Below are 16349 nucleotides of genomic sequence, written 5' to 3'. Positions count from 1 at the left end.
AGCAGGTGGAGACGACTTTGACCCTTCTTGTACAGGACCTCTGTGTTGTGTGACCAGTCCAGTTTGTTGTTGAGGTGAACACCCAGGTATTTGTATGAGCCCACTATCTCAATGTCCAAACCCTGGATGTTCACCGGTGCAGTCTGATGTGTCCTCCTCCTGCAGAAGTCGATGGTCATCTCTTTCGTCTTACTGGCATTGAGCTGCAGATGGTTTCGCCCTTTAACTGATGTTCTCATATTTGTGAAATTTAAGTTGTGATGAAACTGTTTCCTTGCAGAGGAAAAAGAGATGATAGTGTTATTAGAAAGTGCAACACATTTTATTTTTTTTATTTTTTAAATTTAATATTTTTATTTCTTCTATTTCATTTTTAAGATTTGGATATCCTTGAACACTTATTTGAACAGAATATAGATTCTGATATTGTTGTAAAGGATAATGTTGGAGATGTGCACTCATGTTGGAATAAATCCTCATTGTGAAGCAACCCTTACTTGCACTGAATTGGAAATATTTTAGAAAAACTGCAAGACAAGGCTAGAATTACATGATTTTAATAGTAATAGGTCATGATCTAAAGTGGGCCGGTCTGAGGTATGAAAGTCCAGGGCTGAAACTGAGTACCACTCCAGCCCTGGTTAATATCTAACATGTGTAGTACCCACAGGAAATTTTAAGCATCAAGTGATTCATTTCCTGCATTCTGGTAAACTTTTAAGCACAAATTTGTGCCTTTTCTGCATCTGTTTATCCTGTAAATGTCTTTATTTGTAAGAAAATCATCCACAGTGAGCACGATGTTTTTGAAAATTAAAACTCAAATTCATTTTGCTGCCATTTATAGATCTCATAGAATTTCAGTGGATTTTACAGATGTTTTTTTTTTTCCATTGGGTGATACTGGTGGGGATCTGAATGGGTTGACATGTATGCCCCTTGAGGCCCTGTCTTTTTGCATTAAAACATACTCACTCTCAGTTCAGTCCTGAGTGGCAGCCAATAAGAATTACTCTTCGTGCGTTTGTGCCTTTTCACTTCTGCTTCTATAATATTTCATTATCATGTGTAATATTACTCTATTACCTCAAAATCATTGCCAGTATTATTTCTTTTTTGTCAGTTTAACAGGATCTGAAGGTGACGCTAAGCAATCAAGAAGAAGGCCCAACAGAGCCCGGGGAGCTGCTAATTCAATTTTACACTGTGATAATTCAGTCTGTTCTTCACAGTTATTGTCTAGTTTAGGTCAGCCATCAAAAAGGACAGAGACAGATTACAGTGGACAGTCAGGACTACAGGAAAATCTTTGGGGCATGCAGTCCATGCAGTATTTACTGACGGCCAGTGTGGGGAAAAGTGCTGGAAACATCACAGCGTCACACCCTGGACACTACCTGTTCCCTCTTCTCAGTGTTGTTCACTTCACCTGTCAATGGTCATAATGTTAGGTGTAGATATCAGTATCCTTACTGTACATTTGTAGGACTTGTTCAGCTTCTTCCATGCCTCATTTGTGTCTCTATGTATTTGAAGTTGCTTCTGGTGAAGAATCAATTCAGTCATATTACCTTATCCTGAAGTCAAATCTTACACGATACTGAAAATTGTAGTTATTTATGTTTTGGGGTTTACTACAGTCTGAAAAAACACTGCACAGTAAGCTATAAGCCACAGGTGTTGTGGATGATGGGGGCTCCTAAGTTCACTTTGGCCCCGGGACCTCACAGCAGGTAACACCGACAGTGAAACTGGACTCTATCGGGGCTCCATGCACTGATTTGGCCGCTACAAATGAAGCTCATCTTCTCAGGCCAGTGTGATGCTGCATGCTTCACTACCACCAAACTCTGTAAGCTTTCCTGCTAGCAACTGCTGCGGAAATGCGCTGACGTTATTTTTTATTGGAGGCAGCGCGGTGATGGTGGAGGGTTGGCCGCCGTCGCTCCTCCCGTGTTCCAGAGAGTTCTGACGGGGAGCGTCCTGGAGGAGGCAGCCGCTCCCACTCACACTGACAGCGGAGAGCAGGACCTGTCACACCCAGACACACTCAGGGGGAAACCGGCCTGCAGTATCAGTTACAGCTACTCTGAAGCCACAAGTTGTGAATTAAGCGGAGGTGAGTAATATGGCTCTGTGAACTTTTTTCCGGAACCGACCGGTAACGCCATCACTGTTAACGGCTGTTACGTTGTTTGTAAAACTTAAGCTAGCTTAATTTTTTTTATAGCATTTATAGCTTAATTTGTGCTGCCGTTTGGCTAATATAACACCCACACAGCGTTACTTTCCCCCGTAATTTTCCTCGTTAGCTAACTTTCTGTAACGTTAATGTGCATTGTAACTACCGTTTGCTTCATATTTAAGTTATTTGTCGTGACCAGCAACAGGTATGAAATGATGCTGCTGCTTCGTCTTCACTAAATCTGACTGCGGTTAACATTGAAGGAAGGATGAGGTTCGCAAAGTTGCTGAAATGCGGTGAAGTTACATAAACTGAAAGCAAAGCTCCAGAAAGTTCCCTGCCTGCTGAAATATTTGGCGACACGCCCTCCAGCTCTGCTCAGGATAATGATGCAGCATGAACCGAAGGCTGAATCCCAAACCGCCCCCTACACACTATCCCTACACACTACCCCTCCGTTTGCGCGTTCCGTTCCCGCGGAGGGTCCTCCATATTAAGGGCCGTCCCAAACCGCATAGTGCGGAGGGGGAGTGGACTGTTCAGCCCTTAAATAGCGAGTCTGCATCGATGCTCACTCTGGACAACTTTTTCAGGAAGTGCAACGTCGAAATGGAGGAGGAAACAAACATATTGATGCGAGTTCCATATTCGTCCATTATTTCTCCCACGCCTTTTTACACTAACAGAACATCACAAAAAGAGTGGTGAAAAAAGATAAATCAAAAGAAACAAATCTTTTTCTCCGCTGACGTTTGATTTAATTGTGCACCCCCTGACACCTTAAAATTTGAACACAACTGACAGAATTCATTTATTCATTTGTTGGATTTGAAATGCCAGATAATAGGACTGGAAAACATGTGAGTGAAAGTAAAGTGGGATGCTTTCGTCTTCTGGAAGCAGCAGCGATCCTTGTTAGTTGCAACCTGTGCCACAGCGCTACAGCCGTGACAGTAGGCGTCTTTGTGTTACCATGGCAATGACGTCTTCCGTTTTCCGGTGAGGCGACAGGGCGTCCCATTCCTGACGATCGTATTTATACCCTCCCCCTTCAATAATAGGTGCCCTCCACAGCTGCGAGTGTGACTTCTTTTGGAGTGACACTCGGTAGTGTAGGGGGAGTGTGTAGGGGGCGGTTTGGGATTCAGCCATAGACTGTATATAAAGATGGACGTAGCATCTGGCTCCAAAAATGAAGCCCACCCGGAAGTGTCAAAAACTTGCAATATCACGCCGTCCCCTAGGGTAGGCTCCAAAAAGCTTTTGCTTCATAGACCCCAATTCATTTTTGGAAAAAATAAAATTTGATAGACTGATTTTCTACAGCTCAGGATTTTTTTCCCGTTAGTTTTCATGGTCAAAATGAGAGATCAATATAAATCAATACTGAATTTTAAATAAATCGTTAAAGTTGGTGGAGCCAGGGGGCGTGGCTATACTTGATTGACAGTCCCATTGACTGGTCCTGCCCGGAGTTGCTCTCCGGTCCAGCCTGTTTGATGACGGTTTTTATGTCACTGGCTCCAAAAAATCCAAAATGGCGACCAGGAAGTAGCAAAATCTGGGTTTCGTTTTCTCGGCGTTGAAACCAACGGGTGACGTCACGGTTAGTTTATGCCTGGCATGAACATGGTGATCTGCAAACTTGCTTCCTCATATTTTCTGCTATCGCATCCCTGCCACCAAAACCAAATTAACTTTAGTAAGTACAAGCAACATTGGAAAGGTGCTGTAGTAACAACAGAAGTCAATCAGTGTTGATTAAAATATCATTTTATGCAGTATGGACTTGTATGTTTTGTCAAATTCTTCTCTTGTGCAAATTAAACTTGTAGTTTTTGCCCCTTGCACATGAAGAGCACAAGGCTCTCTTTCTATTTTAACAGCAATATTTAAAGCAAGATAAAATTACACTCATAATCACGAATATCACTATGAGTTTAAATATTTTAATTTAGGTTCTGAATGTTGAATAATACCTAAAATCAGCCCATCATAGGTTCCAAGAGCCCAAATTAATACCATCAGGTGTTTTGTCATGTTTTACCAATATTTCAGAAGCTAGAGGCCAAAATGTTTGGCAAACCTTACTTACGTTTGAAGTACCTTCATGCATATAAGATAAGATAAGATAAGATAATCCTTTATTACTCCCCGTGTCCGGGGAAATTTCCCATGTTACAGCAGCATACATCATACAGTAGAGCCAACAATAAACAAAAATATAATGATAATCATAATAACAATCACAATATGTTCAGGACTGTAGGATGGAAAAAGTGGCTTATGAAATTATGTGAAGTATAAGAAGACTCAAATAGCGCAAGAACTGTGCAGATTATGTGGTAAAGGATGATGTGATAGAGTCCAGTTTTGTGTTAACATCAGCCAGTGATGCTGATGTTATAAAGTTTTATAGCAGATGGAATGAATGACTTGTGATAGCGTTCCTTCTTGCAGATTGAGTGTCTCAGTCTGCTGCTGAAAAAGCTACTTCACACTCCACAGTGTCATGCAGTGGGTGAGAGGGATTGTCCAACATCCTCCTCTCACCCACCTCCTCTATGGAGTCCAGGGAACAGTCCAGCACAGAACTGGCCCTCCTGACTAGTCTGTTCAGTCTCTTTCTGTCCCTTTCAGAGCTCCCTGCTCCCCAGCAGACCACTTCATAGAAAACAGCAGACGCTACCACAGAGTCATAGAATGTCCGGAGCAGAGTCCTCCACACTCCAAAGGACCTCAGTCTCCTCAGCAGGTGGAGACGACTTTGGCCCTTCTTGTACAGGACCTCTGTGTTGTGTGACCAGTCCAGTTTGTTGTTGAGGTGAACACCCAGGTATTTGTATGAGCCCACTATCTCAATGTCCAAACCCTGGATGTTCACCGGTGCAGTCTGATGTGTCCTCCTCCTGCGGAAGTCGATGGTCATCTCTTTCGTCTTACTGGCGTTGAGTTGCAGATGGTTTCACTCACACCAGTTTTCCACAATACAGGAACCCTCTCCAGACTCAGGCTCAGTTTGAAGATGCGGAGCAGCACCTGACAGAGCTGGTCTGCACAGTCTCTGAGGAGTCTGGAGCCGATTCCATCATATATTATATCATCTCTGATTTCCCTTTTGCTAACCCGATCAGTCCTCTTATGTGACTTCAGTGACTCTTTGCTCCACCAGTGGAGCCTTCAGTCTACCAGGAGAACCATTGGGCCAAGTTGAAATGACCTCCCCTGTGGCTTAACATTTAGCTAACATTACAGTGTATTGAAGATCTGCTGCTGTAGCAACAGTAAATATGGGGTCTGTGCCAATAATTTGACTCTCCTTAGTCTTTTTTTTTTTTTTTTTTTACATCAGAACATTTTCCAGGTTATTGTATTCATCTGATAATCTCTATAAACCCTTCTCTATTACTATGTCTGATTTTCTGTAAATAAATCGAACAATATGGAATACTGATTTTATATAATAGTGACTTAATGTCATTCAGGCTGATATATTCTTGTTCTTTAGTATATGACATAGAGCAACAGCAAGTCCACTCTGTAGAAACTTAAATAATAAAGATAATAATCAAATTCAATAAAATTCCTGTTCTTTGTGGTTATCAGGCCACAGTAAATCTGCATCTTGGAGCAGGTCTTTGCCTCTCTGTTGTCCGTTGCCATAATAAAGACACTTGGTGCTCAGCTGTCTGACATGAGAAGGCTTGAAAACAGGTGCTGTGGACCTTTCCCTTCACTGAGACAGTTTGTTTCTACTTCTGTTTGAGCAGCTCACACTCTGATAATAGCCCCATTACTCCATACTACAAACGTGCATCATGGTAACCGCACGGCTTAGAGAGCTTCAGCTACTCATCTGTCAATATATCCAGATTAACAGCTGATTATTTTATATCCTCAGGAGCCATGTCCAAGGGACCAGCAGTCGGCATTGATCTGGGCACTACCTACTCCTGTGTGGGGGTGTTTCAGCATGGCAAAGTTGAGATTATTGCCAATGATCAGGGAAACAGGACCACACCCAGTTATGTTGCCTTCACTGACACTGAGAGGCTGATTGGAGATGCAGCCAAGAACCAAGTGGCCTTAAACCCCAACAATACAGTATTTGGTATGATTATTTGTTAACTAGAAAAATCAAGTTGGGTTAGTGACCTTCAGTGTTTTTGCTTATTAACTGCATCTTTTGTTTCCCCCAGATGCAAAGCGTCTTATTGGGCGTCGGTTTGATGACAGCGTTGTCCAGTCAGACATGAAACACTGGCCATTTACTGTTATCAATGACTCCTCACGCCCCAAAGTAAAGGTGGAGTACAAGGGTGAGACCAAGACCTTTTACCCAGAAGAGATCTCCTCCATGGTGCTGCTTAAAATGAAGGAGATTGCTGAGGCGTACCTTGGCAAGGTAAACCCTTTTTACTTTGGCTAAGTGCTTTTTATCAACTTACATTTTTTTGATTGCAGAACTGGTTCTCTGCATGAGTAATACACACCTTAAGCTTCAACTGTTTTGACTCATACGTCCCTTAAAATCACAGCGACTGTTAATATCATGAATATCTGCACTGTTCAAAATGGCATTAATATGTCATTAAATTCCATAACCTGCAACTTTTTCGTTTTTGCAGACTGTGACAAATGCTGTCGTGACCGTGCCTGCCTACTTCAATGACTCTCAGCGCCAGGCCACCAAAGATGCAGGGACAATTTCTGGCCTTAATGTCCTTCGTATCATCAACGAGCCGACTGCTGCTGCTATTGCTTACGGCCTGGACAAAAAGGTAAAATGATTTTTAGTATTTTGTGAAAGCTGTAGCCTGTTTTTTAATGCTGCATCATATAGTTGTTTCATAAATGATCGTTCTATTGATTATCTGCTGAGTAAATTGTATCATCAGAAAATTGTTAGAAAATGCTGAAAATTGCCCATCCGAAGATGGTGTTTTGAAATTTCCCATTTTTCCAACCGACGGTGAAAAATCTAAATAGGCTGAGATTTCAGTCCAATAAAAACCAAAACATATTCACTTGTATGAGTACATTTTGGATTATTTTGTTTACAATTCACTTACCAAATTTGTTTTGGAAAATTGTCTGTTCTCTACATAATCGCTCATCAAATTTTGTAGCTCTGCAATTTTTGCTATCGCCCGAGTCAGCTGGGATAGGCTCCAGCACCCCCGCGACCCTAGTGAGGATAAAGCGGTGTAAAGAGAATGGATGGATGGACCTTAAAAATAGTTTATTATATTACTTTGTAATGTCACACGATTCCATCTACAGTTCTCTTCGTAAGACCTGCGACTTTTAAACTTAATGTTAAGTTTTTGTGTGTGTACTTGGAATGAAATCTAAAATGTGAAATTTGTACAATAGAGGTATTCTACCTCTGCAGTTTTGAAGCAATAGCATACGTGGATGTGTCCAATACTTTGTTTAAATACAAATTCCAATTAAAAGATGACTAATTTTAGGTTGGATCTGAGAGAAACGTGCTGATCTTTGACCTGGGCGGTGGCACATTTGATGTCTCCATCTTGACTATTGAAGATGGCATCTTTGAGGTGAAGTCCACAGCAGGCGACACACACTTGGGCGGTGAAGACTTTGACAACCGCATGGTCAACCACTTCATCTCCGAGTTCAAACGCAAGTACAAGAAAGACATCAGCGACAACAAGAGGGCGGTGCGTCGTCTACGCACTGCATGTGAGAGAGCAAAGCGCACCCTGTCATCCAGCACCCAGGCCAGCATCGAAATCGATTCGCTGTACGAGGGTGTCGATTTCTACACCTCCATCACCAGAGCCCGGTTTGAGGAGCTGAACGCAGACCTGTTCCGAGGAACCCTGGACCCGGTGGAAAAGGCCCTCCGTGACGCCAAGATGGACAAGGCTCAAATCCACGACATTGTCTTGGTGGGAGGTTCCACTCGTATTCCCAAGATCCAGAAGCTGCTGCAGGACTTCTTCAATGGAAAGGACCTCAATAAGAGCATCAACCCCGACGAGGCGGTGGCCTACGGTGCAGGTATCATCACTGTGCTTGTAAATCAAACAGTAACTAAATGCTCTGCTGAGCTACAAATGAGCTTCACATTTCAATCTCAAATCCACCCTTTTGTTCTGCAGCTGTGCAGGCAGCCATCTTGTCAGGCGACAAATCTGAGAATGTGCAGGACCTACTGCTGCTCGATGTGACGCCCTTGTCTCTTGGCATTGAGACTGCAGGAGGGGTCATGACTGTTCTAATCAAGAGGAACACCACCATCCCCACAAAGCAGACCCAGACCTTCACCACCTACTCAGACAACCAGCCTGGTGTACTCATTCAGGTAAGAATGTTTTTTTGTTTGTTTGTGTTTTAAAATTGCATTTGCCCTAAAAAGAACTCTGAAATATTTAAAGATTCAAGGAGCTTCAGTAAAACACAACTGGACTCCTGTTTTTTTTTAGGTTCTGTAAGCTTTATTTAGTTCTAAACTGTTGAAGCCTCTAAAAGAGAATTCCCATTGCTTTTTACTGAAGCTCCTAGAACTACCTTAACCTGGATGACTGAGAATCCATACTGACAAATATTTGATGGTTCAAACTCATATCAAATTTGCAGGTGTTTGAGGGTGAAAGGGCCATGACCAAAGACAACAACCTTCTGGGGAAATTTGAGCTGGTTGGAATCCCCCCAGCCCCACGTGGGGTTCCTCAGATTGAGGTGACTTTTGATATCGATGCCAACGGTATCATGAATGTGTCTGCAGTTGACAAGAGCACTGGGAAGGAGAACAAGATCACCATCACCAATGACAAAGGTAACCCGAACAACAACTGAAATGCTCTGTCTTATTTGTGAAATTTGACACAAGCTATTCAACGTTGCGTTTCTTTGAAATAAAACCCATCTTTCGACCCATTCAGGTCGTTTGAGCAAGGAGGACATTGAACGCATGGTCCAGGAAGCAGAGAAGTACAAGGCTGAGGACGATGTGCAGAGAGAGAAGGTGTCTGCCAAGAATGGTCTGGAGTCTTACGCCTTCAATATGAAGTCCACTGTGGAGGACGAGAAGCTGAAGGGAAAGATCAGCGATGAAGACAAGCAGAAGATTCTGGACAAGTGCAACGAGGTCATCAGCTGGCTGGACAGAAACCAGGTCAGTGTTTGTGCAGTTTTAACTTTACAGTGCCTGTCACCTTGGCATTCATAGATCTTTGACTTCATCTCTGTGTCTTCTACGTAGTCCGCAGAGAAGGATGAGTTTGAGCATCAGCAGAAAGAGCTGGAGAAGCTGTGTAGCCCGATCATGACCAAGCTGTACCAAAGCGCAGGAGGGGCTCCGGGTGGGATGCCTGGCGGCTTCCCTGGAGCCGGTGCTGCTCCTGGAGGAGGATCTTCCTCCGGCCCCACCATCGAGGAGGTCGACTAAAGTAGTAGTTGAAAAGATATGCATGAGCTGTTTCTGCTTGTGAGGTTGGTGTGAAGGTTAATTGCGTTCATAGTATCACAGCATTATCTAAGTAGTCAGAACCATTAATCGCAATTCTTTGAGGAATGTCATGACAATTGTTTTGTATGCCAGGCTTAAGGCAGCACTTGCACTGTGACTTTTTTTGGTAAGCAGTATTTCTGAGCAACTGTCTTCCTTTCACCTAAACTTGTTAATGTTTGTATCACACCAATGTTTTTCTTGGTTGTTCTATGAAGCTGAAATGGTTGCTGTTGCACAATATTTTGCCAAATGAGACTAAATAAAGATTCTTTTGAGTTTTGGGTTTTCTTGTGAAGTTAGTATAACTAGGATGCATTTTCCAGTGTGTGGGTCCTACTAATGATTTTACATTATTTCACTGATCACTAGGTAGCTCTAAGTCTTCAGCAGCATCTGAAAACAAAGCAATGGGGCTTGAAAGATCATCTGAGTTTGACAGTGTCAGAGTAACAGCCATGATTTTGAATTTATTATTAAAAATGGCCAATTGTGAAATACAGTAGTTCCAAAAACGTGTGCATAGGATTGCTTTGCTCACTTAGTTTATAGTAAATATATTTCAGATTTAGATATTTACACCTGTTTCAGACTTTTTAATCTAATACAAGATGCTTGTACTTGTTGATCCTCCATTACTGCCATTATAGTAGTTTAATACATGAAGACAACACAGACAACAACTTGATGTTTTTCTCATTTATTTTGCTTATTCAGAAATATTTTGATTCACAGGATGTGTTTGTAAAGTTCATGGGAGTATCGGTTCCTCTTGGCCGTATACAACGGACCGGTGCTGGTACAGGTGTGAGAACGTGTGTCGAAGTGTTTGGCAGGTTAGCGTGAGTTCGAGTTTCTTGGGCATTCGTGCATCCGGTAGGCACACATGTAGAAGATACCTAAAAGAGAATGATATGAATATTACCTACAGAAATACAATGTGTAAGCTGACGTCAAATTACAATCATGAGATGTGTACCTGAGAAGAATGTGAGCACCACTGCCACCCAGCCCATTATATAGGACCAGGAGAATCGCCAGCTGCCATAGCGTTTACCGTAGTAGTTCACTGTCACTCCTGTGTAGACAGCCATCGCCAGCAACACAAAGAAGCCTAAATGAAAGATAAAATCATTACTGACAAAGCAAATCTTCACTACAGCAGGCAAGCTTTCATGTGGACCTAGGGGAGGATCGTACAGGAGATGAAGAAGAGGATGCCGGCTGCAAATGTCTTGTCAAACCCGTCAAAGGAGGAGTAGTGGATGAAGGCCATGACCCCGATCACAATGCCGATGAAACAAGCCAGCAGGGACAGGATCATGAAGGCCCGAGTGGCATCCCAGTACGCTGTGAGAGAGAGCAGACATGTAAGTATCTCCAATGCTAAATGAAGAAATTAGAATGAAGGTAGATTACCTTTTCAGCTTTATTGATGCTTCCAGTCATATTAGAGATAGCTCTAGCTTGCCATCTAGTGTTTGATGAAAGATTAGTTGAATTAACCCTCCTGTTGTCCTGTGGGTCAAATTAACTCGTTTTAAAGTTTGAAAATGTGGAGAAAAAAATCCACTGTGAAACTTCTGATGTCGAAATCCAGTCGCTGGATTTTGGTTGATTTTTTTGTGAATGTTCTTAAGAAAATATCAGAAGTTTTACTAACATATATGTAATCACTTTAGATATTTTTTAGGATTTTTCTTTTTTTTTTTTGGAGATTTTTACTAATTTTTTGAAATTATTTGCTAGAATTTTCTTGCCAAATTTGGGGGATTTTTTTTAAAGTAAAACTTTTCAGGGAAACTTTTAAGGAATTATTGGAATTTTCTTTCTGAAGGTTTTGCAAATTTTCAGAAATTAGGAGATTTTTTTGCTGAAATTTTTTTTTCAGACAAAGAAACAATATTTTTTGGTGCCCATAAATGAGGACAACAGGAGGGTTAAATCAAATCAAAACCTCTTACTACTGCATGACTGTTGAGAATTGGATCACAAAGTCACCTTAAAAAGTCTTAAAATAATCCTTATACAGTACCCATACAGAAACAGACCATGTGCATGCCAGTAGCATAATTTTAAAATTCTTTGCACTTGAATCTGAGCTATATTTTAACAGCCCTATAAAAGCTGCAAAGGGAAGTAACCCCCGGTGTTGATCAGAGTCACGGTCTGATTGCCAGCAAACTAATAAATATAGATGAGGATGTGCCTGCCTGTACACATGCTGTCTTACCGATGCTGTCTGTGTGTGTCATGCATTTCCCGGGCACACAGTACCGCCAGAGGCCCTGGTGCATGTAATTGCTGGAGTGACGATACTGCATCCAGTAGTCAGTTGCCGTGGAGACAATGAGGAGTATGTTCCCAACTCCGGCACAGAACAACCCACCTCCCATGAAGCTGTACATCCTGCCAAAAAGCACTGACTGACATGCAGAGAGAGAGAGAAGACGGAGCATGTCAGGGTCACGCCACATCTGGCCACTGCTGCACCAATTACAGCGTCCTGTTGCCGAGCACTGGCTTTGAATAAAACAATATCTAAATGCATTCAGCAGGACGCCACAAACGCTATGCTGGAGCTAGACAGATCTGATTACAGAAACATAACTCATTAGAAAACTCGGACAAGCAGCCAGCTCAGTCTGACAACCCATTAACCTCGAACACTGACAGACTGAGGGGTGGCTTCCTCTTCAAAAACGCACGCAGCTCTGATAAACATTTTTCAAACCCACAGATATTTATGTTAAATTATAACCAAGTCTGCAAGGTTTTTACAACCACCAATACGGAATGCTAAACACTGAGTAAAATGAACTCAAGAATATGTTTCCAGCTAGATTCAGTGATGCATCCATGAAAACATGGCATCTAGTTTGAATATGGGCTTTTACACCCTTGCTGAAAGAGAAAATCTTGGTTTAAGAGGCAAAGTGCCACATCAGTTTTTTAAAAAAGCACTTTATATCTATGTAAACTGCAAAACATTGCATAGGACATGTGACACATGGTGTTTTCATAGAGATTACATACCTTTATCTTATTTTCCCCTAGAAAAAGTCAGAGATTCCAATATTTCGGGTTGCCAAAGCACAGAGGAGCCCAATATTGTCCAGGATGGCAGGAAAGTTTTGTTTGTGCATAGGAAACCAAGCGAACAAACGGGCTGATGGAACAATGGAGCGAGCTGAGCCACAACCAATCACAGAGGATGAGTTTTGTGTTTTAGGGAATCTGCTGAAAATACAAAACTGTTAAAGCGCTGCGCACATCTCGGTAATACTGATGACACGGGGCTTTTAATTCAAACTGCCCCACGACTGCACACAGAAAACTCACGGCCTGCAATAAGCTCGTCCACAGCACTGCTGGAACAGAGATTATTTTAAATGGCAAAAATGTAAAACACTGACCCCTCTGTTATTTTTTAAATTTTGTTTTCATTGATGTGTTTTTTTCTTAATCCTTCTGCCTATTATGCTGATAATGAAGTTATTATTTCAGTAAATATCCGGTCATTTTAAACACAGTTGTCTCGCTGCTATACAGATTATTATAATTCAAATTGTTCCATTTACATAAAATCAATCATTGCTTCTTTTTTTTTAAAGCATGTGGTAAAAAAGATGAAGATACAACAGCAGCCACACTTGCTACTGGGTCCTTTTAATGCCCCTCCATCCACTGTAACAACAGCAGGAAGATTGTGAGTTCCTCAATTAGTCTCAGCCTCCCGTTTTTAAGTTCCTGTCTTTTAATTGGCACTGGGCCAGCCCAGAGGAATTCATTTAATTACAAATGTAAAATTGCCCAGACATTTTTAAAAGTAAAACACATATAATGATGAACTGGAATGGAGCTAAACACAGTAAATTCACAGGACCACATGCGTTTGGTTAATTGGCAGAACAGAGTGTGATGAGTAAAGCACATACAGCTGTTTGGGTGAAGAAGCTGTAATATGCGTGATTCATTTTTGGTTGTTGCACAATAGAAAGAGCTGGAGCTGCATGAGAGTGCTACAGGTGAGATATTTGTAATTTAAGCACTTATTTGATGAGAAGGTGTTGCTTTTATAAGAGTTAGGAGTGAAGAGATTTTATCAGGGAGGTGATTAGAGTCACCGGTATGTCCAATTTTAATGTTTATTTTTGGAGAGTTTAGAGTAAATCATCCAGAAAAGCAGTAAAACCAGAAAAGTTTATAGTTTATTTGCTTTTTTATGTCATTATAAATAAGATATGCTGGTACTAGCTTTAAGATTAATAGTCAAATATGCCTTTTTTATGCAAATAATTTGACAAACTATGTAAAGTGTCTACAAATCAGGGTAGTATGCTCTTTAAAAGCAGGATTGCGATACACATACTGTGAGAATACAATTAAATCTGTCTGCAGAAGTGAGCTAAGGTCCATATATAGTGAATATGTACATTTCAGCTCTGCTCACTGCAAACAATTTCATTTTATTTCATTAACATCACCGTTACAAAGTTAACCTTTGCATCCACACCTTGTTGAAATCCACAAAACATCAGTAAAAAAATATTTAAATTCTGTTGCAGGTCCCAAAGTTTCCACAGATACCAAAAATGTCACCCTGAATTTTGGTGAAATTTATTTAAAGTGATGCACAGGAGGATTTCCATCTCTGGGTTTGAATCCAAAATAGACAGCATGTCAGGTTTGTGACACAGAAAGTGGGGCTCAAGTGCAAAAGGGAAAGAGTGTATGATTCTCAGCGTAATCGTTATAGAGATGCAACAAAGAGCTAAAACAAGCTGTTTGTGTTGGACAGTGAGAAAAACGCTATAATTAGATCTACTGAGGAGAAAACAAAAAGCTGAAACTGCTCAGTATGTGAAGAGATAAATAGTTTCATTTATTTTAGGGCTGCTGTTGGGAGCATGAGGTATTTCTCAAGGAAGATCTGTCACCGGAGGAAAGGCACAGGTGTATGCAATGAAATTAATGATGTGGTGAGCAGTTAGACTCGGCTCTGGAATCGTTGTCTTTAATACTGTTCCTGTAACAAATGTCCCTGTGAAATTCAGCTGTGAACGTAGACTCATTGTATTTACATAGTGTTGCCTCAGTAATCAACCTTAACTGTAACTGTGGTTGACTGCAAATTACAACATTTACTCGTATAAATACTGCTGTGAAGTGCAAACACACAGGCAAAATAGAGAGCGACCAACTCTGCATTCCAAGGCAGCAGTGTATGACAAATTATTGTCTGTTTTCATACATTTTAGAAAAAAACAAGGAACAATAAATTAACATAATGTGAAAAATAAAATAAAAAAGAGTCAAGTTGCTTGTCTAAACAGTACTTTAAAAACCGTTTTGTGAAATGCTTTTTTCCCCCCGTTTCACACTGTCAGTTTTTACAGTAGCCTGCTGTTAATGGCCATTTTTGTTTTTGCCGCTAAAAAGAATCACATTTTACTATTTTTAACTGTATTTTCGGAAAAACACGACACTACTTTTGGATTGGCTTCATTTTTGCAGTGGTACAGGTGCAATGAAAACAAGCCTATGTCTTAAATATGTATTGATAGCTTATTTCTTTCCGTTGATTTCAGAATAACATGCATTCATCAAACAATTTTGTCTTGTCGTGGGATTATGGAATGTATAATGTATTTTGAATGATGTATTTTACAGGCTATCCTCACACCGGTCCCATTGTTTACAGCTTACTACAAGGTCATTTTGATTTGAGTCTGCATGACTTATATATTTATAATCTGCATATTTTTATATAAATGTGGTTTTATGAAAAATCACATGTAAGTTTTAGTATGAAATATATAAAATTAAAACATCAGCTTTGATCGGTGCAGGAGCTTTGTTCGACCCACAATCTGAACTGTTTCCACCTGTTTTGCTATGACCCTTGAGTAGAGCAGAGCCATATTTAGTTTGTTGGTAGTAACACATGTGAGTTTCCTACTATCATAAATCAACATGTCTGCTGTGTAGAAGGTCTTACATACAGGTTAGTCCTGTTTGCACCTGGTATCCACTATCTGTGTGACCCCAAACAGCCAAAATACTTCAACCAAAGACTGTAAAAAATGATATTTGGCCTCAAGTCTTCCATCCATCCATTCGTTATTCCCACTTTATCCTGTAGAGGGGCTGGGTCCTGTCCTGGGCGACAATGGGCGAGAGGGGGAGACACTCTGGACACCAGTCTATCACACGTCTAACACAAAGAAATAGACAACATTGCTTAAACTCACACCTTCATCCCATTTAAAATCACAAATTATACCTTCTTGCAGTGAGGCGACAGCGATAACCACTGCACCGAGTCCTACTTATTAATATCAGTGGATGTCCTGGTAATTTACACTTAATTTAGCAATAAGAATATTTACTGGCATCACATAAATAACTAAATCAAATGCACAACCATCACCCTGCTTCTCTGTTATTTCCACTAGGTGGTGCCTTTTATTCAGTCTTACAACAAAGACTGAATCACGAGTCGGATTTTCTGCATAGAAATAGGTTTGTCGCTGCAGATGTGAAGGAATAATGTCCGCTTTTATCCATTCTGACAGTTCTGTGTGTCCTTTCATCTCACCCCAATCAGTTTCCCTTTTCTTTATTGATGATTGCTTTACGTAACTCTCAGTTCTTTTTAACTGAGGCTTAAAACTTCTCTGT

The 16349-nt window shown here is 41.0% G+C and overlaps 2 protein-coding genes across 2 annotated transcripts; one reads left to right on the top strand and one right to left on the bottom strand.

The window, feature by feature from the left end:
* The first annotated feature begins 1957 nt into the window (after positions 1-1957).
* On the top strand, positions 1958-9947 carry hspa8b (heat shock protein family A (Hsp70) member 8b). The gene is made up of 9 exons (XM_022218869.2): positions 1958-2119; positions 6087-6296; positions 6385-6590; positions 6814-6966; positions 7660-8215; positions 8317-8519; positions 8795-8993; positions 9100-9332; positions 9420-9947. Exons 2-9 carry the CDS (start codon positions 6092-6094, stop codon positions 9603-9605), a joined length of 1941 nt encoding a protein of 646 aa, XP_022074561.1. The 5' UTR covers positions 1958-2119; positions 6087-6091; the 3' UTR covers positions 9606-9947.
* A 402-nt stretch (positions 9948-10349) lies between these two features.
* On the bottom strand, positions 10350-12883 carry lim2.3 (lens intrinsic membrane protein 2.3). Its single transcript, XM_022218868.2, has 5 exons — positions 12702-12883; positions 11899-12091; positions 10866-11015; positions 10645-10779; positions 10350-10564 (listed from the first exon to the last, which is right to left on the bottom strand). The coding sequence occupies exons 2-5, from the start codon at positions 12071-12073 to the stop codon at positions 10503-10505; spliced, it is 522 nt and encodes a 173-aa protein (XP_022074560.2). The 5' UTR covers positions 12074-12091; positions 12702-12883; the 3' UTR covers positions 10350-10502.
* Between the last annotated feature and the right edge of the window lie 3466 nt (positions 12884-16349).

The sequence above is a fragment of the Acanthochromis polyacanthus genome, chromosome 13 (genome assembly GCF_021347895.1).
Source record: "Acanthochromis polyacanthus isolate Apoly-LR-REF ecotype Palm Island chromosome 13, KAUST_Apoly_ChrSc, whole genome shotgun sequence".
Taxonomy (NCBI): Eukaryota; Metazoa; Chordata; class Actinopteri; family Pomacentridae; genus Acanthochromis; species Acanthochromis polyacanthus.
The sequence above is the reverse complement of the archived record's forward strand: the minus strand, read 5'-3'. Positions and strand labels throughout refer to the sequence as shown.